At 36.5% G+C, this 14,928-nt stretch overlaps 1 protein-coding gene across 7 annotated transcripts in view; it reads right to left on the bottom strand.

Moving 5' to 3' along the window:
- Nucleotides 1-14,928, bottom strand: part of AFDN (afadin, adherens junction formation factor) — a 115,162-nt gene that overhangs the window by 74,196 nt on the left and 26,038 nt on the right. For 5 of the 7 annotated variants that reach the window (XM_066546705.1, XM_066546702.1, XM_066546700.1 and 2 more), the window contains exons 2-6: nt 7,014-7,209; nt 5,381-5,493; nt 3,685-3,848; nt 3,084-3,244; nt 1,950-2,107 (exon numbers count right to left, since the gene is read on the bottom strand). In XM_066546705.1, coding sequence (XP_066402802.1) covers nt 1,950-2,107; nt 3,084-3,244; nt 3,685-3,848; nt 5,381-5,493; nt 7,014-7,209 — 792 coding nt within the window. Of the gene's footprint in view, nt 1-1,949; nt 2,108-3,083; nt 3,245-3,684; nt 3,849-5,380; nt 5,497-7,013; nt 7,210-14,928 lie in introns of all 7 variants that reach the window. The other 2 variants (XM_066546703.1, XM_066546699.1) reach the window with 1 other exon arrangement.

The raw sequence follows: 14,928 nt of genomic DNA, 5'->3' as shown, positions 1-14,928 counted from the left end.
AAAAGTCTTACAATGTTTATCTTTCAACTGAAACTTCAGGAGTGATCTTTTTACAGGTATTATTACTTATACAGCCTTATAATGGTCTTGTCCTGTAACTTAAAATTCATCTTAATAATTAAGTAAATGTCAACTGCTTAAATCTTCAGAGAAGACACTGTACCTGGCACTCAAAGAGAACAAAATGTTTCAAAATCCTAACCAGTAAGAAACTGAACTTGTATGTTCCACTGATAATAGCTGAACTTAGCAAAATGTAAAGAATAAGAACATGTGCAGGACCTGTCTAACAGAGAGTACCATAAAGTGCCAGAAGAACAGGGGCAAAAGCCAACCCAGGGACAGAGAATAGCTGTGAGACATCAGTACAAAGGGAGTGCCGTTGGATAAATTTAGTGTTGTGTTTCTGAGTTTCCAAAAAAGACAACAGTGATTAAAGACACGTCAGGCTAATTCTTGGGTATTTTTATGTTTCAAGCAAGGAAAGCAACTTTATAAAACATCAGGAAAAAAGTAGATTTTAAAATCTAGATTTAAAATACTCAACTTGATGAATAAAAGAAGAATTAACATATTAAAAGCCAAGCACTGTATCAGCAGAGGATGGCCAAGCAGATTTTATCCAACTACAAAACTTACTGTGAACAAATAAGGTCTCCTATACTTAAAGAGAAACAGATCTGCTATTGGTCAGTGCAGACCATTCCTGTATGTCAAATGTAAACATAACCACACAACTGACACCAGTTCAGACACACTGTATGAAGATGTGTTACTCAGGAAACACAAAATATTTTCCAGAAGTACTTCCCAAAATACTAATATAAAAAAAAAAATTTTGCATCAATGACTTCATTAACCTTTGCCAAGATCAAAGCAAGGTTCCCCAGACTATTTTCTACATTAAACATCCCCACACAAGATCAGAAAATAGGATCTAAGGGGGAAAAGCACCATTACAAAAAGAGTAACTTTCAACAGTTTCCTGGGTAAAGGTGCAATTAGTCCAATAAATTCCCTAATACTCAGAGATTTTTTAATTTTTTAGCTCAGGCATCGTAAGTCTGAACTAAGCAGAATGAAGTAAAACTATCTTCCAAATTTAGTCTCAGTGTCTCTGCTGTAGCCGATGATTCTCCCAAACCACCACAGTATTGCAAGAAACAAATTTTTTCCCATTTTTCCAACATTTTAAGGAGCAAAAATGCAAGTTTATTAGACAAGTCATAGCCAAAAATGTAATCAAACACTGGACTCAAAAAATATTGTTTTCAAGCCTCACTGTTCTCCCTGAGAAGACAACATGGTCAGAAGTTTGTAATCTTTAATCAGTACTGCCCATGGGACTTTTTGATTAAAGCCACATCTCTAAGAAATAACAATTCTATGCAATTCATTTAGAACTCCTAAAATAATTAAATTCTGAAATTAAGAGCGTCACTTTAATCTTTTCTGATTTGTAGTGAGGGTCAGCTACCACTTCAAGGTTTAAGGAAACAGCACACAACATACACCTTTTACAATGGAGCTCACCTCCATTGTTCAGGGAAATAGTTTTGTTCAGGGAAATACTAGTTCAGAGAAATAGTTTTGTGCACAAGTTTAGGTAACCACAGGATGAACTATTAGCTTATACATCCGTCAATCACCAGCACATTTAGTGGTATGAAACCCATAAAAGTGCCCAGTGAAGAAATATGTCATTTTCAGTATTAATGTTTTCCTGTACAGCAAGCAAAACAACTGGAAAAATAAAGTTTTAAAAACAAAAAACCTGATATATCACTTCACAATTCCTGAGGCTGTTAGATTTGGGGGTGGGGGGGGGGGGGGGGGGGGGAATTTAGTCACAGAACTCACTGAGTCATTCTATTTAGCTTGGAAGCTATTGCAAGAAAAAAAAAACAATCAAACATGAAATGTGAGAAGATTGTGTTTTAGTAACTTACACGAGCAATACAATAATCCTTGGGATTTTCTTTTTCCAGGCCATATTTTTCCAGTGCTTCAATAACTGCAAAGTCTGCAGTATCTGTAGTGGACAGCAGGATTGTCTTGTACGGTATATTTGGTTTTAAACTGTCTGCATAAATTCTCAGCGTCCCACCTTGGAAACCAAATGGAATTAACAATGCAACCACAGAATAAAACGACAGACATGGAGTAATTCATTATGTTTCTAACAGAATATAAGAACAAACCCTTTCAGAAATAACTTCATTACTCTACTAATAAAAGACAAATTATGTAATATCCCCAAAATAGATTTATCTCTCCACTGGTAAAAATCTCCAGTGATATTTCTGTAATTTACCTAATGAAGTGTTTTCCTAACGTTTCACCATGCTTAGTATTACATGAAGTTAAAATGAAATAATGTCAATGACTGGGTGATGAACAGACCGTTACCATCTTGTCAGGAAGTCTGTGCTGACCTCCCCTTTCTTTAAAAAGCCCATTTAAGATTTGCATCCAGGACAATGCTTTCTACACCTCTAACTCTTCCTTCACTACTCTTCCATGAACAGATAATAATTTCAGATTTTAGCAGTTCTAACATAGCTTCACTTGTTGTTTTCTAATGGTGTGTATACAATCATTGTTATGTCCCCATTGCATGAATGAGAAATACTTAATCACTATTATTCACAAGATCTACCAGAATCCCTTAGGCAGAACAATCAGTCCTTTACATCCTTTATTTACGCTACTGATTGAATTTTCTATCAGGTCATTCAGCTCATTCTTAGTACAGGGAATGTCAGTTATCTCAGCCAACCTCCTCAGTTTGCCAGGCTAAGCCCATCCTTCCTTTTTCCCAGTTTAGCACTACTGTAAGCAAGCTCAAGGAGCACAGTCTCTCTCAATCTGCCCACCACTGAAAGCTTTGACTTGCACTCACAATGGAACATCCCCCTGTGGAATCCTACCTTCACAAACCCTTTGTTCAGTTACGCACCAGATAAACTAGCCATGTGCAAAAAATGTTGGAGAAAGCAAAAGTCAAATTTACAGGAATTGCTGGCCTTAAGAATATGCTCTTGGTAAAATGTTTATAACTTAACCAGAAGAACTTCAACTACCTGAGTCTGGCCTGCCATCAGAACTGCGAAACTCCTGCATTCTCTTCTCTAGTTTTTGCTGTCGTCGCCGTTTCATAACCACCTCAGGATTGGATATTGTGCGAGTGAAGCTAGTCTCAGGCATATCTTTGTAAACCTCAGCTGCAAGGCGAAAATTCTCACTGCCAAGTTAGTTTAAATAAAAAGAATGTCATTAAGAGCTTAAAATAGATATATCCTTATTATTTCACATAGGATAAAAAAGCAACAGGATTCATAGATGCAGGAGCTCATTTAAGTTATTTTAAGATGGTTTCTACATGAATTTCACTTTTGCTACAGTTAATGCCATTCATATACCCATGCTCACCTGATATAAATTTAAGGACTACTAGCTGCTAGTTTTTAAAGAAAACAAGAAGTCTTCTACCTCTTAAACACGGGGACAGGAGGAAAGACACTAAAGAAACTTTACATACTCCTAACTTTATTATGATTTCCAACACTGCAAAGCATGGGAAAGCTGAGTTAGCATATGTTTGCAAGTCACACTTTTTCTTTTGCAAATGCACTTAAAAACAACTATCATTTAAGTTTTAAAAAATAAGTTAAAGCCACTTACATATCATCCCCATGAAGAAGTCTATCATCTTTATCTGATGCTTGTCGCAATGCCTCTTTTTCACGCCTCTTTTTTTCCTTTTTTTCTTTTTTTGAGAGAGTTCGCTTGAAATTCTGAATTACTCCCTCTTTTTCTTGTTTTTCAGGCCCATTACTCTGAGCTTTCTGAAATAAATGAGTTTAAAACAGCTTCCATCAATTTCAATCCAAAGAAAAGTTAGCATTGGTTTTAACTTTGCAGATGAACCTGTTTAAGATACAGTATCATTGACCCAAAGCCAACACTCCAGGCAACAACACTCCATTACACAGTGATAGGACTAATGCTCTCAAGGGAAACACAGAGAAGGCAAATGTAATGTCACGTTCCCAAGAAGGTATGAACTAATTGTACCCAACCAAGTGAATAAACTGCAGATTTTTACTTAAACAATGCCTGCTATCTACTTGGCCTCAAAAGATTAACTGAAGCTGCAAAAGAAATTTTTGCTTCTGAGTAAAAATACTCTGTAACAGTGCTGTGCTTAATCTGCTTTCAAGGCAACTGTGTTGGAGCACCAGATAAGAATAAACTGCAGACGGAAAAACACTACAGAAGACTTTTGCCCAGTGGTATATTTTTCCAAGTTGTCATTCCAGCATTGTCTTCTTCAATTCCTGCTCCTTGCATACACAAGATACCTGTAATCCTAGGCTCATTTGCCTTCTGTAAAGATTACAGAGCATGAGAGAAAGAAGATGCAGATTTTCTCATTTCTATCAGGAAGCAAAGAACATAGAGAAGGAAAATTGCAAATCACTTAATTCAATTAATAGGAATAGCAGGGTTGGTACACATAGTGCAAGGCATCATTAAGTTTCCCTTCCGCCCTGTAACATGGATGTATCCTGTAGTCAAATGCCCAGTACAAGCTCACATCTCTATACCCAAAGCACTTCTAAAATTAACAAGCTCCAGTTCCAAAAGCAAAGGGAATTTAGTGCTAAGCACAAGATCAAAAACTTGCCTTAAGATAGCCCACACTGAATAGCATGTTTTCCATAGCTATAGGCAAACAAGCTACATATAATATATATAATTATATGACTTCAGGAGCCAAAGTCTAATCTAATTTAATGTTTAAATTGCTAATATTAAAGCAAATTTTTGTACAGCTGATGTCGGCAGCTCATTCATTTTGCATTTGTAAGAGAAAAAAATAATCAAAAACCAAAAAAGCAAAACCAAACCAAATCAAAAAACCCTGCACAAAAGCAAAAAGTCTTCCATCATTTTTTTCAAGAAACAGAATGTTACCTAAGGAGGTAATAATTTTTAGCTCTTTAACTCCCCCTGCCATTCCCTTTTAAAAGCTTTGCAAGAGACAGGATTACCTCCTGGTATGTGGCACCATATACTATTTGAGGTATTTTTCAAGTCATCATAATAGAACAAAGCAAGCTCTAAGTTCTCTTAGCATGCTCCAGTACTAGACAGCTACATGGATCACAGCATCACCAGCCATCTAAAGATAACAAAAGAGCTGTGTTGCAAAGATGCACTTCAAGTATTTAAAAATACTTGCTCCAGATATTGAAGGTCATGAGCAGCAGTTGTTTTCAGGAATTAGAAAAGTGAAAGTTATGTTTTCCTATATAAGCAAACCCCAGAGATTTCAAAAGTGCTGTTAGCACTAGCATGCTCTGTAGAGACCCACCTTTGGAGGAAGTGTATCATTTTCATTCTTGAGGACAAACCTTCCCTCGCGATCATCTTTGTTCCAGTTTAACTGTACAACAAGAGGCTTCTCATCCACATCTAATCTTCTTTCTTCTTCAAAAAAATGAAAAGCAGAAACAATTACTTGGTATCTCAAGAGCAAAGACAGTTTGAAGTAAGTTAAGCTTTTAATAAAACCAAAAGGTTTGCTTAACAGAACACATCAGTTGATGTTTCCCTCTTAAGTACAGGGACAGAAAGCAAGCTTGGGAACGTAGAATTAATTACATGTCTCCTTTCCAGCAACAAGCCCAAGTGTTCCATCTATTGACATAAGCTAAATGTCCCCATAAAGTAGTCACACATAACTCCTTTGTCAGAACTAAGTCTTGGAACACAACATTACCACTCTGGAGGAGAAGTTAGATTTAGAGTTGAAATGTTTAGCATTTTGAAACATCCTGGACCTTGTAAATACTCATTTTTCTTATTTTAAATTTACTTTTTAAAGTAGACCACAGTCTGGTTGCAGCCCGAGAAATACTATCCTAAAAAGACTGCACAAAAATAAACAAGATTACAAAATTTAAACAATAAAACAAATCAAAAGCCCCCACGACATTATTCAGATCCAAGACAAAATTTCATTTAGAGTATTGCATCTATTTTAAGTATATGGAAAAACAACTGACAGAGTGGTTAAAAAACTTAAGCAAGTCTTGCCATTTGATTTTCCCTTTGAAAAGGAGGAGACAGTACATATGCCCAGGAAAACAACGATGTCTTTGTGGTTAATTTTGTTCAGTAAGAAACACTCCTATTGACCTTGTATGCCTCAATCATCTTTTAAAAATCAGGAACTTGTTCTGCAAAGAAAACAATTTCATTTTGACTATAGGTACTAAGAGACTTTTAAAGAACTCTAAGGCAGAAAAAAAAATTTATTTTCAGTCGTTCAAATGCAGTATTTAAGGTTGTTCAAGCACTTGTGTATGCTTCTGAAGCACAAAAATAAAAAACACAACCAAAAGATAGTTTCTCCTTCATCTGTCGCCACCACCACCACCACCACACACTATCACCTTCTGATCTGAAACAGACAAATTTTAGCAGCACCAAAGACTATTTAGATATCCAAGTTCTCCACAGGTAACATCAGAGGATCTGTTTAAGAAACACAGTGGCTTCAAAGAATATTAAGCTGAACTTCCCCCAGTTCAGCAGTAAAAGAACATGAGTTACAAGGCTACCATCACAGGTCCACAATGTCAAAGAACAGAAGGTGTACTCTCAACTGGTCAATTTAACAATCCTAGTCTGCCATTATAAACTTAGTCTTTACCTACTAATCCTAAAAACAGCAACTCTCTCACAAATGTCAACAAACTAACAGGATGTCAATCACAGCATTTTACAGATCATAATCAAATCCTACATTAACTGCAGGCCTAGTATGTATAATTAAGTTTTGAAAACCACTCCCCAAAAAACAATTAATAGCAACATATTTAAGAATAAAAAACCCAAGTCTCATGTGGTTCAGAAACTGAGGGCAAATATAAAGATACTTAGGCTGGGAGTAGATATGATGGTGGTGAGGATGCAGGAAGGACTTAATGAATAATACAAACCTCCACTGACATGCACTTCATAAAGTGAGTATTTAGGGGATGACAACATTCGCATGTCTGGTCGAAACTTCTCTGCAAGAGTTTCTATGACATCTTGAGTTGTGGCAGTACTAGAGACACGGATACATTTTGTTGCAAAATTTCCAGCTGCTTTGTCTTGAAAGTAGAATCTCATTACTCCATGAAACTCAAGATCCTGTAAAGAAATAAAAATACAAATCTGAGTGCTGGCTAAGATTATAATGTTCAGAGTTCTTTTATTATTTGTTACAAATTTATTATGAAAATATCAGATCTCCAAATATTACATTGGTTTTCAAAATTTTCATAATAGTAGAATTAAAAACCAGGAAACTATAAACTTGAAAAGCTATCCTGCAAAAAGAAATTAAGGACTATCTATTATTGAAAATACTGAACTTAAATCTTTTAAGTATTCAAATTTACATCTGTATTCATGAGAATTAATAAAACCTCTTTTCTAAAACCTAGAGACATCTTGAAGACTAACTGAGAACAGGCCCCTGCAGCCCAAGTCCATAAAAGTGCATGCTCAAGGAACAGCAGCATGTCCTGATGAGAACAGCTTGCTGTCACAGAACTCACAGGATCATCTTTTCTCTCCTTTTTTCACCCCTTCATGCACTCCTGTCTCATGGTGACATCTGTTTGTCCCAGAAGCAGCCTTTTAAGGAAGCTAAACCATTTGACTTGCTTGTACTTTTTATTTTAAGAAAGGTTGGTCTTTGGTACAGCTCCCTAAGCCCTCTGTGAGGGAAAAAAGCTTCAGCACCAACACGAGGTGAAGAAAGGGACTGCAGCTGTCAGCCAGGTGGCTACACTACAACTGCAAAGGCAATTTGTTCAAACTATTGTAATTTCACATCCTCAAGCAATTTCCTTTGCCACTGGAGCCTGTGGCTCTACTGCAGCACACCAAACTTCAGGAGGATACTGTCTGCTTATGCTACTCCACTACCAGTCTGAGCAACAACTCCAAATTCAAATTTTAGTTCCCCAGTGGTCTCCACCTGGCCAACTTTTGCCCCTTGCATAAACCCCAGCAATCATGGGGCCCTGCACTCAAGGGAAATCAAGGATATTCAAGTCTCCAGTTGACTTTGTCAAGTTTACTCTACAGTTTGATAATCACTGCTCCTGTCTTCACTCTCCAGAGGCTCTGAAATAGGCAAATCCTTAGGTGTTGAGCACAGTGATAGATTTTATGCTAGGCACAGCCTTTTCCAGTACTACATCTGATCACAGGACACACATTGCAATGCTTCTTTGAACAGCAAAGAATCAAGATATTTACTGAAGCTACTCTATCATTCAGAAGACCTTTGCAAAAAGAAATGAAAAAATAAGAATATTTAAAAAGGAATTAAGAAGTCAAATAACCTACACTTAGACAAACATCTGAGTCACCTAGATACATGCAGAAATAAGAACTGTTCTTCTCAGGATATTCCCAAGCCTACACCAACAGAGCAGTCCAATGAAATGCACTATGGACCACAACAATAGCAAATTGTGTTTTCTCTGTTGTTATCTGAACAATTTACAGAATTAATCTTTCCGAGCCTGCACTGCTGTTCCCACAGAACTATGTATTGTACTTAGCAATACAGTATTCCTTCCAGCGTTCCTTCCTGCAAGTTAGTTTCCACATTCCTCACTCCAGCTAACTCCCACCTCTACATACACTCTGAACTTAACTACAGTTTATACAACCATGGGTATAATTCTTCAGCTGTGAACATTTTTGTAACAGCTACTACTCACCTCTCAGAAGTATTCTGACTACTTCATTTCTTGTCTTTAATTATATATTTCGAATTATTAACTAATTATCCATACAAGGACTTAGCCCTCTCATGCAGAAGGCTACTAAATGACTTCTGGAAATCCTACCTATCATAGTGAATTGGAGCTTCCCTTACATGTGCTCTTGATAACTTCTTCAATGAGTTCCAAAAGGTCTGAAGCACAACTTCCTAAGTCCTGTTGACCTTTCCACAGGATATAATAACAGACACCACGCGTCCATGAATTCTGTAAGTTTATGCAGTTTCTTCTCACACAGAACATCACCAGTGAACGCCCTTGTAATTACCGGTTTCACAGTGCATTTGCCTCCAACGACCTGAAGGTGTCCACCTAACAGAGCCATTACAGACCACTTAGAAAATTACTTCATCTCTCACTTCCTTCAGTTATTGGATAAAGATTCTCTAGTTCTAGTAACTTGCTTTCCTGCCTTTTACTCTCTTAACAAATGCTGACTTGAAAGCATTCCTCAATTTTTTATATTTCTTTTATCTCATGCTTTTATATTCTACTTATCAGATTTTACATCCTTACAATTTTCCTCATTTGGATACTACTTCAGGTTTTTTCCTCATTTGGATACTACTTCAGCTTTCTAGTAACTATCTTTGCCTGATGTTCAGTCATGCCAGCTTCCTTTCACACTTCCCTCGATAGCCGGCATGCTTTTGGTCTGTACCTCCAGCACAGCATCTTTAACTCTCAGCAGGAATAGGCACTTGGCTACTTACTTGCCCCTTTTAGCTTTACCAAGCCTTCCTAGGGCTGCCATGCTGCATCTCCAACTGGCTTGGAAAACTCTGTACTTTTTGCAAGAAGAATGAATCTAAGCATGTCATGATCTCTAGAAAGCAGAGCATTCTCACAGGTAATATTCCAAGCCACATTCCATGCACACTTTTGTAAAGATTTGGTTTAAATGGTTGCCTCTCCTGCTAATACTCCTTAACCGTGATGCTTCACTAAACAGCCACAGTATTTTTCTAATCGATTTTAAGTTTCAATCCACTTGTTGCAAAAGACAACACATAAGCCTTCTGCAAAAGTATTATGAAGCACAATCATGTCTCATTTAGAACATTTATTTCCCTTTATACAAGGGAAATAAATGTTCTAAATGAGACCCCATCTCACCCCACCACCATCTCAAGGCACTGCTGAAGCAAGAATTTTAAAAGAGAAAAATGAGCACATTCCTAATCTTTTCCATGCAGTATGTACCATGTGAGTACATAATGAGGTAAGATTCAAGTAGCTTTTTTCCAAAGTTTTTTGGAGGTTTTTTTGGGGTTTTTGTTTTTGTTTTTTTTGGTTTTGTTTTTTTTTTTAGGGAGAGCAGATTATTTTACTGAAGACACATTCTACTGCCAAGAAGCCATGCTTTCAATCTGCAGATTTTTTAACAACACAGTACAGATTGAAGAGCAAAAGATGTAAAAAACAATCCAGGAAGCTTTCTAAACTACCATGTTGTTTGTTGTTGTTAGTAATATCAATAATATTGCAAGTTACAACTTCTTTCTACTTCCAGGTACTAACAAAGCAGATGAGACAAAAGTGTATTCTGAATTCTCAAGATACAATGTCTGCATAAGCAAGTTTTGTTTTCATTTTCCAAAATGAAGTAATGTGTTTTTCTAATATTGGCATTTGACAACCTGGATATAAAAACAACGGAATGCAGTGACCACTGACTGTCCATTACCTCCCCAATCTCTTCTACAGCAGCTTCTCAAGCTGTGTCCCCACAAACCATGTCCTTGTCCCCTCCCCTCTACTTTTTCCAAAGTTTTCTGTTAAAAAAAAAGACTGCACAACAGCATCACAATCTTCTATCACTTCTCCATATAAAAGTCCTTTTAATGTTTAATTTCCATTACATTCCAAACTGTACCTTGGGGCATTGCTCGGACTATTACAGATATAAGTAATTGGTTTCACATTTAAAAAAAATCAGGAAATAGGAGACCAAAAAACCAAAAAAATCTCTTCCAAGTCTTCATTATTTTTTGATATCATGTTTGTGTGTGTGTATAGCTGCAGTTCAAGCCACTTTTAACTTTGCAGCCACATGCTTAGCAGATAAATCCCAACTGCACAGAAACAGATGCCACCACTCACACTCAGACAACAAGGCAGGCACTGCACTTAAATTTCCACTCTGCATTAAAATGTTTATTTTTCAGAGTTTTGTGTTTAATCCACAAACTCATTCACAACTGAATTTCTCTGTCAAGAATGCTAGGCACATTCACTGCAGTTTATCATTTGAACTCATGTCAGGAAAAGAGGCTGAAGAACAAAAATTGCTTGTCCTAAACCAGGCAGATACTTCTGTATCTATTATTCCCTGATATATTCTTGTAAGCGAAGGAATCTCCCCAAAACACTTACAAATCTCTTGAAACTATCTATCTTTCTCCAAAGATAAGAACTGTGATTTATCAAAAAGAAATGAAAATGTTTTCTGGATTTCAAGAGTGACTGATTACTTAAGTGTATAAACACTCCTAAATTCCTCTCAGGAGTTTATATGCATGATAAGCAAGTTAAGCAATTTATTATCGATCGCATGTGGTATTTTATGTATCTGTAGTACAAGTTCATGGATCATGTAGGAATGCAAGGATACAGACCAGTCTTCAGCCACACAAGTACAGTCAATTTTCACAAAATTTTAATTCTGATCATCTAGACGGCAAAACATATTTTGAAGATCATACAGAGAAAGTCAGCTTTTTAGGCTTTTCAAATAATAAAGGCAACTTTCCTCAAATACAAAGCATAATTATTCCTTTTCATTAGTATCAAATGAAGTTATAGTAGTTTCCAAAAACATATCCTACTCAAAAGATTTCAACTTACATAATAGTTGCCAGTTAACCATTGTTTCCCTGTTTTACAAACAGAAGTAAGCTGCACCTCCTCTTCATTAGGCACAACGAAAGAGTTCATAGAAGCACTTCAAATACCTAGTTATGACTTTTTGCATACAGTCAATGACAGGCAGTAACTGCTTCAAAACCAATGGAACAAATGTTCCAAAAGTGTGTCTTCAGAAAACAAAAATACAAACACATAAAAGCATCAGAATGAAACACCTGAAACACTTTCATAAAGTGAAACTACTTCAAAATTCTACAAAATCTTGTGAAAAGCTTCCATTAAACATTCTTAGAAAACTTCTGCCTTCTCAGTGCTATCACTCTCCTCTGACATTCTCCTTGAGGACCTCAGACCATCATTAAATGAAAAGGAGCACTACGAAAGCAGGAAGCAAACAAACTTCAATACATAATGAAGTTAGCCACACAGAGCACCCAAATCACACTTAAAACTGAAGATGTGAGGCAATTTATCACATAAATTCCCTCCAATTTTTTCCATGAGGCTTCACAAAAGTGACTCTGGTTTCTCAAAACAGTTTGATCTTTAAATCTAGTTCCCAGTTACTTACTGTCAAGGGTGGATTTCTGCTTTAAAGCAGTAAAGCATTATTACTTTACCGAGTAATAATCAAGATCACTCATTTGAAGTTATGCTACAGAGAAATGCGAGTAAGTAAAAGATGGAGGGAAGAGCATCTCAAGCACCCCTCTCCAATTACCAAGAGTGGTTATATATACATGTGAGAAGTGTTAATAATTATGGAAGGCAAAGGTGTTCAATACTTTGGCAATCCAAAACAAAGAAAATCCCCACAAAAAAAAAATCACGTCCAAACCTCTCTTTCTGCCAATCATCCCAGGCTTTTTACACAAGAATATAGTAGTCAAGAAGGAATATGGAAAACAAGTAGAAAGAGATAAAAAGACTGCACTGTACATGAAGCTCAGAAAAAGCCTGCAATGTGACAGGGAAACCTGGACTTCCTGAAGAATCTGAGAAGCTTCTGCAAACAAAACAGTAATATCCAGAGCCATAATCTACAGCCATGCTCACATGAGAAAGGAAACCCCTGCTTTAAAGTGTCAGAGATAATGAGAGTATTTATCACAATATGTAGGGCACAGCAATGAATGAGATCAAACTACTACTCCCACAAGCCAGCAAAGAATACCTATAGGCTGTTAAAACTCCTATCCCACCTGTATGCATCACAAAACACTACATCAATACTTAAAGAGTCTTACACACTACCCATTCTGTAAACTATTCAGTCTCTGGAGCAGCAGAGAATATACAAGTTTCCCTTCAGAAATCCTCATCTGCACCCCCTCCAAGAGGCTTTGATCTCTTTCAGCTGCATTGATAACACTGTTTGCCTTGCAAGCACATTCTGCATGACTGCATCTAGAAAATACCGAAATCCAGCACTAAGAACATCACATCTTTCTTCGTGCCCCATTCAAATTCTGCAAGCAAAAATCTACAGAGAGCTAAGCTGCGATTACTATTCAGGTACATGTGCTTGCTGCTCAGGAGTTTTGCTAATAGAATATAAATAACAATAAAACAAATCCACAGTGCAAAAAGTAGAATTAAAGCACATACACGTTGCTTTCAAATGAATTCGGGTCACAATATGAATATAACAGGTCAGCATAGCAACAGTATTATCACTGCAGAATATTCTGAAACATTCATATAATGCCTTTGTATCTGACCTGTTGTCAGTCTACACAGTAAAATGGAACTGCTTCCTTTGCCTCTCCAAAAGCCATAAGTACGCAACCAATCTGTGGAATTCTAATGAGTACAAGAATATTTAAAAAAAAAATCTATGATATTTTAAAACCCATTTAAATCAGTAAGGCAATAAGCACTGTGAAATTACATGAGGGTGAGGTTTCTAGTACTCATTTCCAATTCTAGCACTCAATTCCAATAATGACTCAACTTGAAACTTGAGGACAGACAATGCTATTAAAAAGGAATTTCAAATAGTTGTTGTTTTTTTTTTATTTTAAATCCTGGTAACTGTTATAAACTGTTTCCCATGTAGAAAAGAAACACAGTGTTCTTGCTAAGCTACAGTTTTTGAGTTAACTTCAAAAAGTGCAGCTTCATGGTAAAAGACTACCTTTAATCTAACAGAAGAAAGGAAGGACAATACAGATGAAAAAACAGCTCCTATAAAAAATAATTTTCATCAGCTTTACTTCCTCTTCCAAACCTCTGACACCTGGATCAACAAAGACTTTCCACTACAGAATGACTCATTCTGCCACGCTTTAGACACTGTAATGTTCACAGAAGCAGGACCAACAGCTGACCTTTCTGTCAGAGAGAATTACCAATAACCCACAACACGAAAATCATAACTAAGTGAAACCTCCTCTTTATTTTCCTGAGGAAAATTGCATCTTATGAACCAACCCCACTACATTTTGAAACAAAACCGCAAAACCAAAAGATAAGAGATACTACAAACACCTTCACAATATAAATGTAATGCAATGAAGTCAATGCAAAAGCCACTGCATGTATGACAAACAGTACACAAAATCTTAAACTAAGGCCAAAATTCAAGTCTATAATTATCACATCCAGTAAAAAAGGAATCACTTTCATAAATGCAGCTTTAATGCCCATATGAGCCCTGAATTATCACAGATGTAGATATTTTACTGTATACTTTATATGCATTGTCCCTGCTTCCTGTTGCTTATCTGTCCCCAACAGCAAGACTAATTAACACAAAAACTCTTGGGATTAAACAAACACTATTGTAATCTTCAATACTTTCCTGCTAACTTACATCTCACAGATCAAAAAATTAAGTTTCAAAAAAGACCTATCTACACCAGGTAGATGAAGCGGCTCCTACTGGCTTAAAAATAAAATCAAACAAGGTGTTTTCAGAGTAGTCTTTTACCAGAGCCACATTCTTGGTGCCATCAACCCTACTTCATTCTGAATACACCAAAGTTTTCATAACCTTTTACAAAAGATATTATTAGACAAGCAACATGAACTGTCTTCACATAAGATTTATGAGTCAAAAAGCAGCTTTTCATTAAAAATCAAAAAAAAAATTGCCAAGGGCACTCCTCAAAAGCACAACAGACATTACCTTCCAATCCTTAATTTTCAAACCAACAGTACTGATCAGCAAAATCAGCACAGCACTTGCAACACAGCT

This window comes from Molothrus aeneus, chromosome 3, assembly GCF_037042795.1.
Source record: "Molothrus aeneus isolate 106 chromosome 3, BPBGC_Maene_1.0, whole genome shotgun sequence".
In the NCBI taxonomy this organism is placed as follows: domain Eukaryota; kingdom Metazoa; phylum Chordata; class Aves; order Passeriformes; family Icteridae; genus Molothrus; species Molothrus aeneus.
This window is presented reverse-complemented; position numbering and strand designations above follow the sequence as displayed.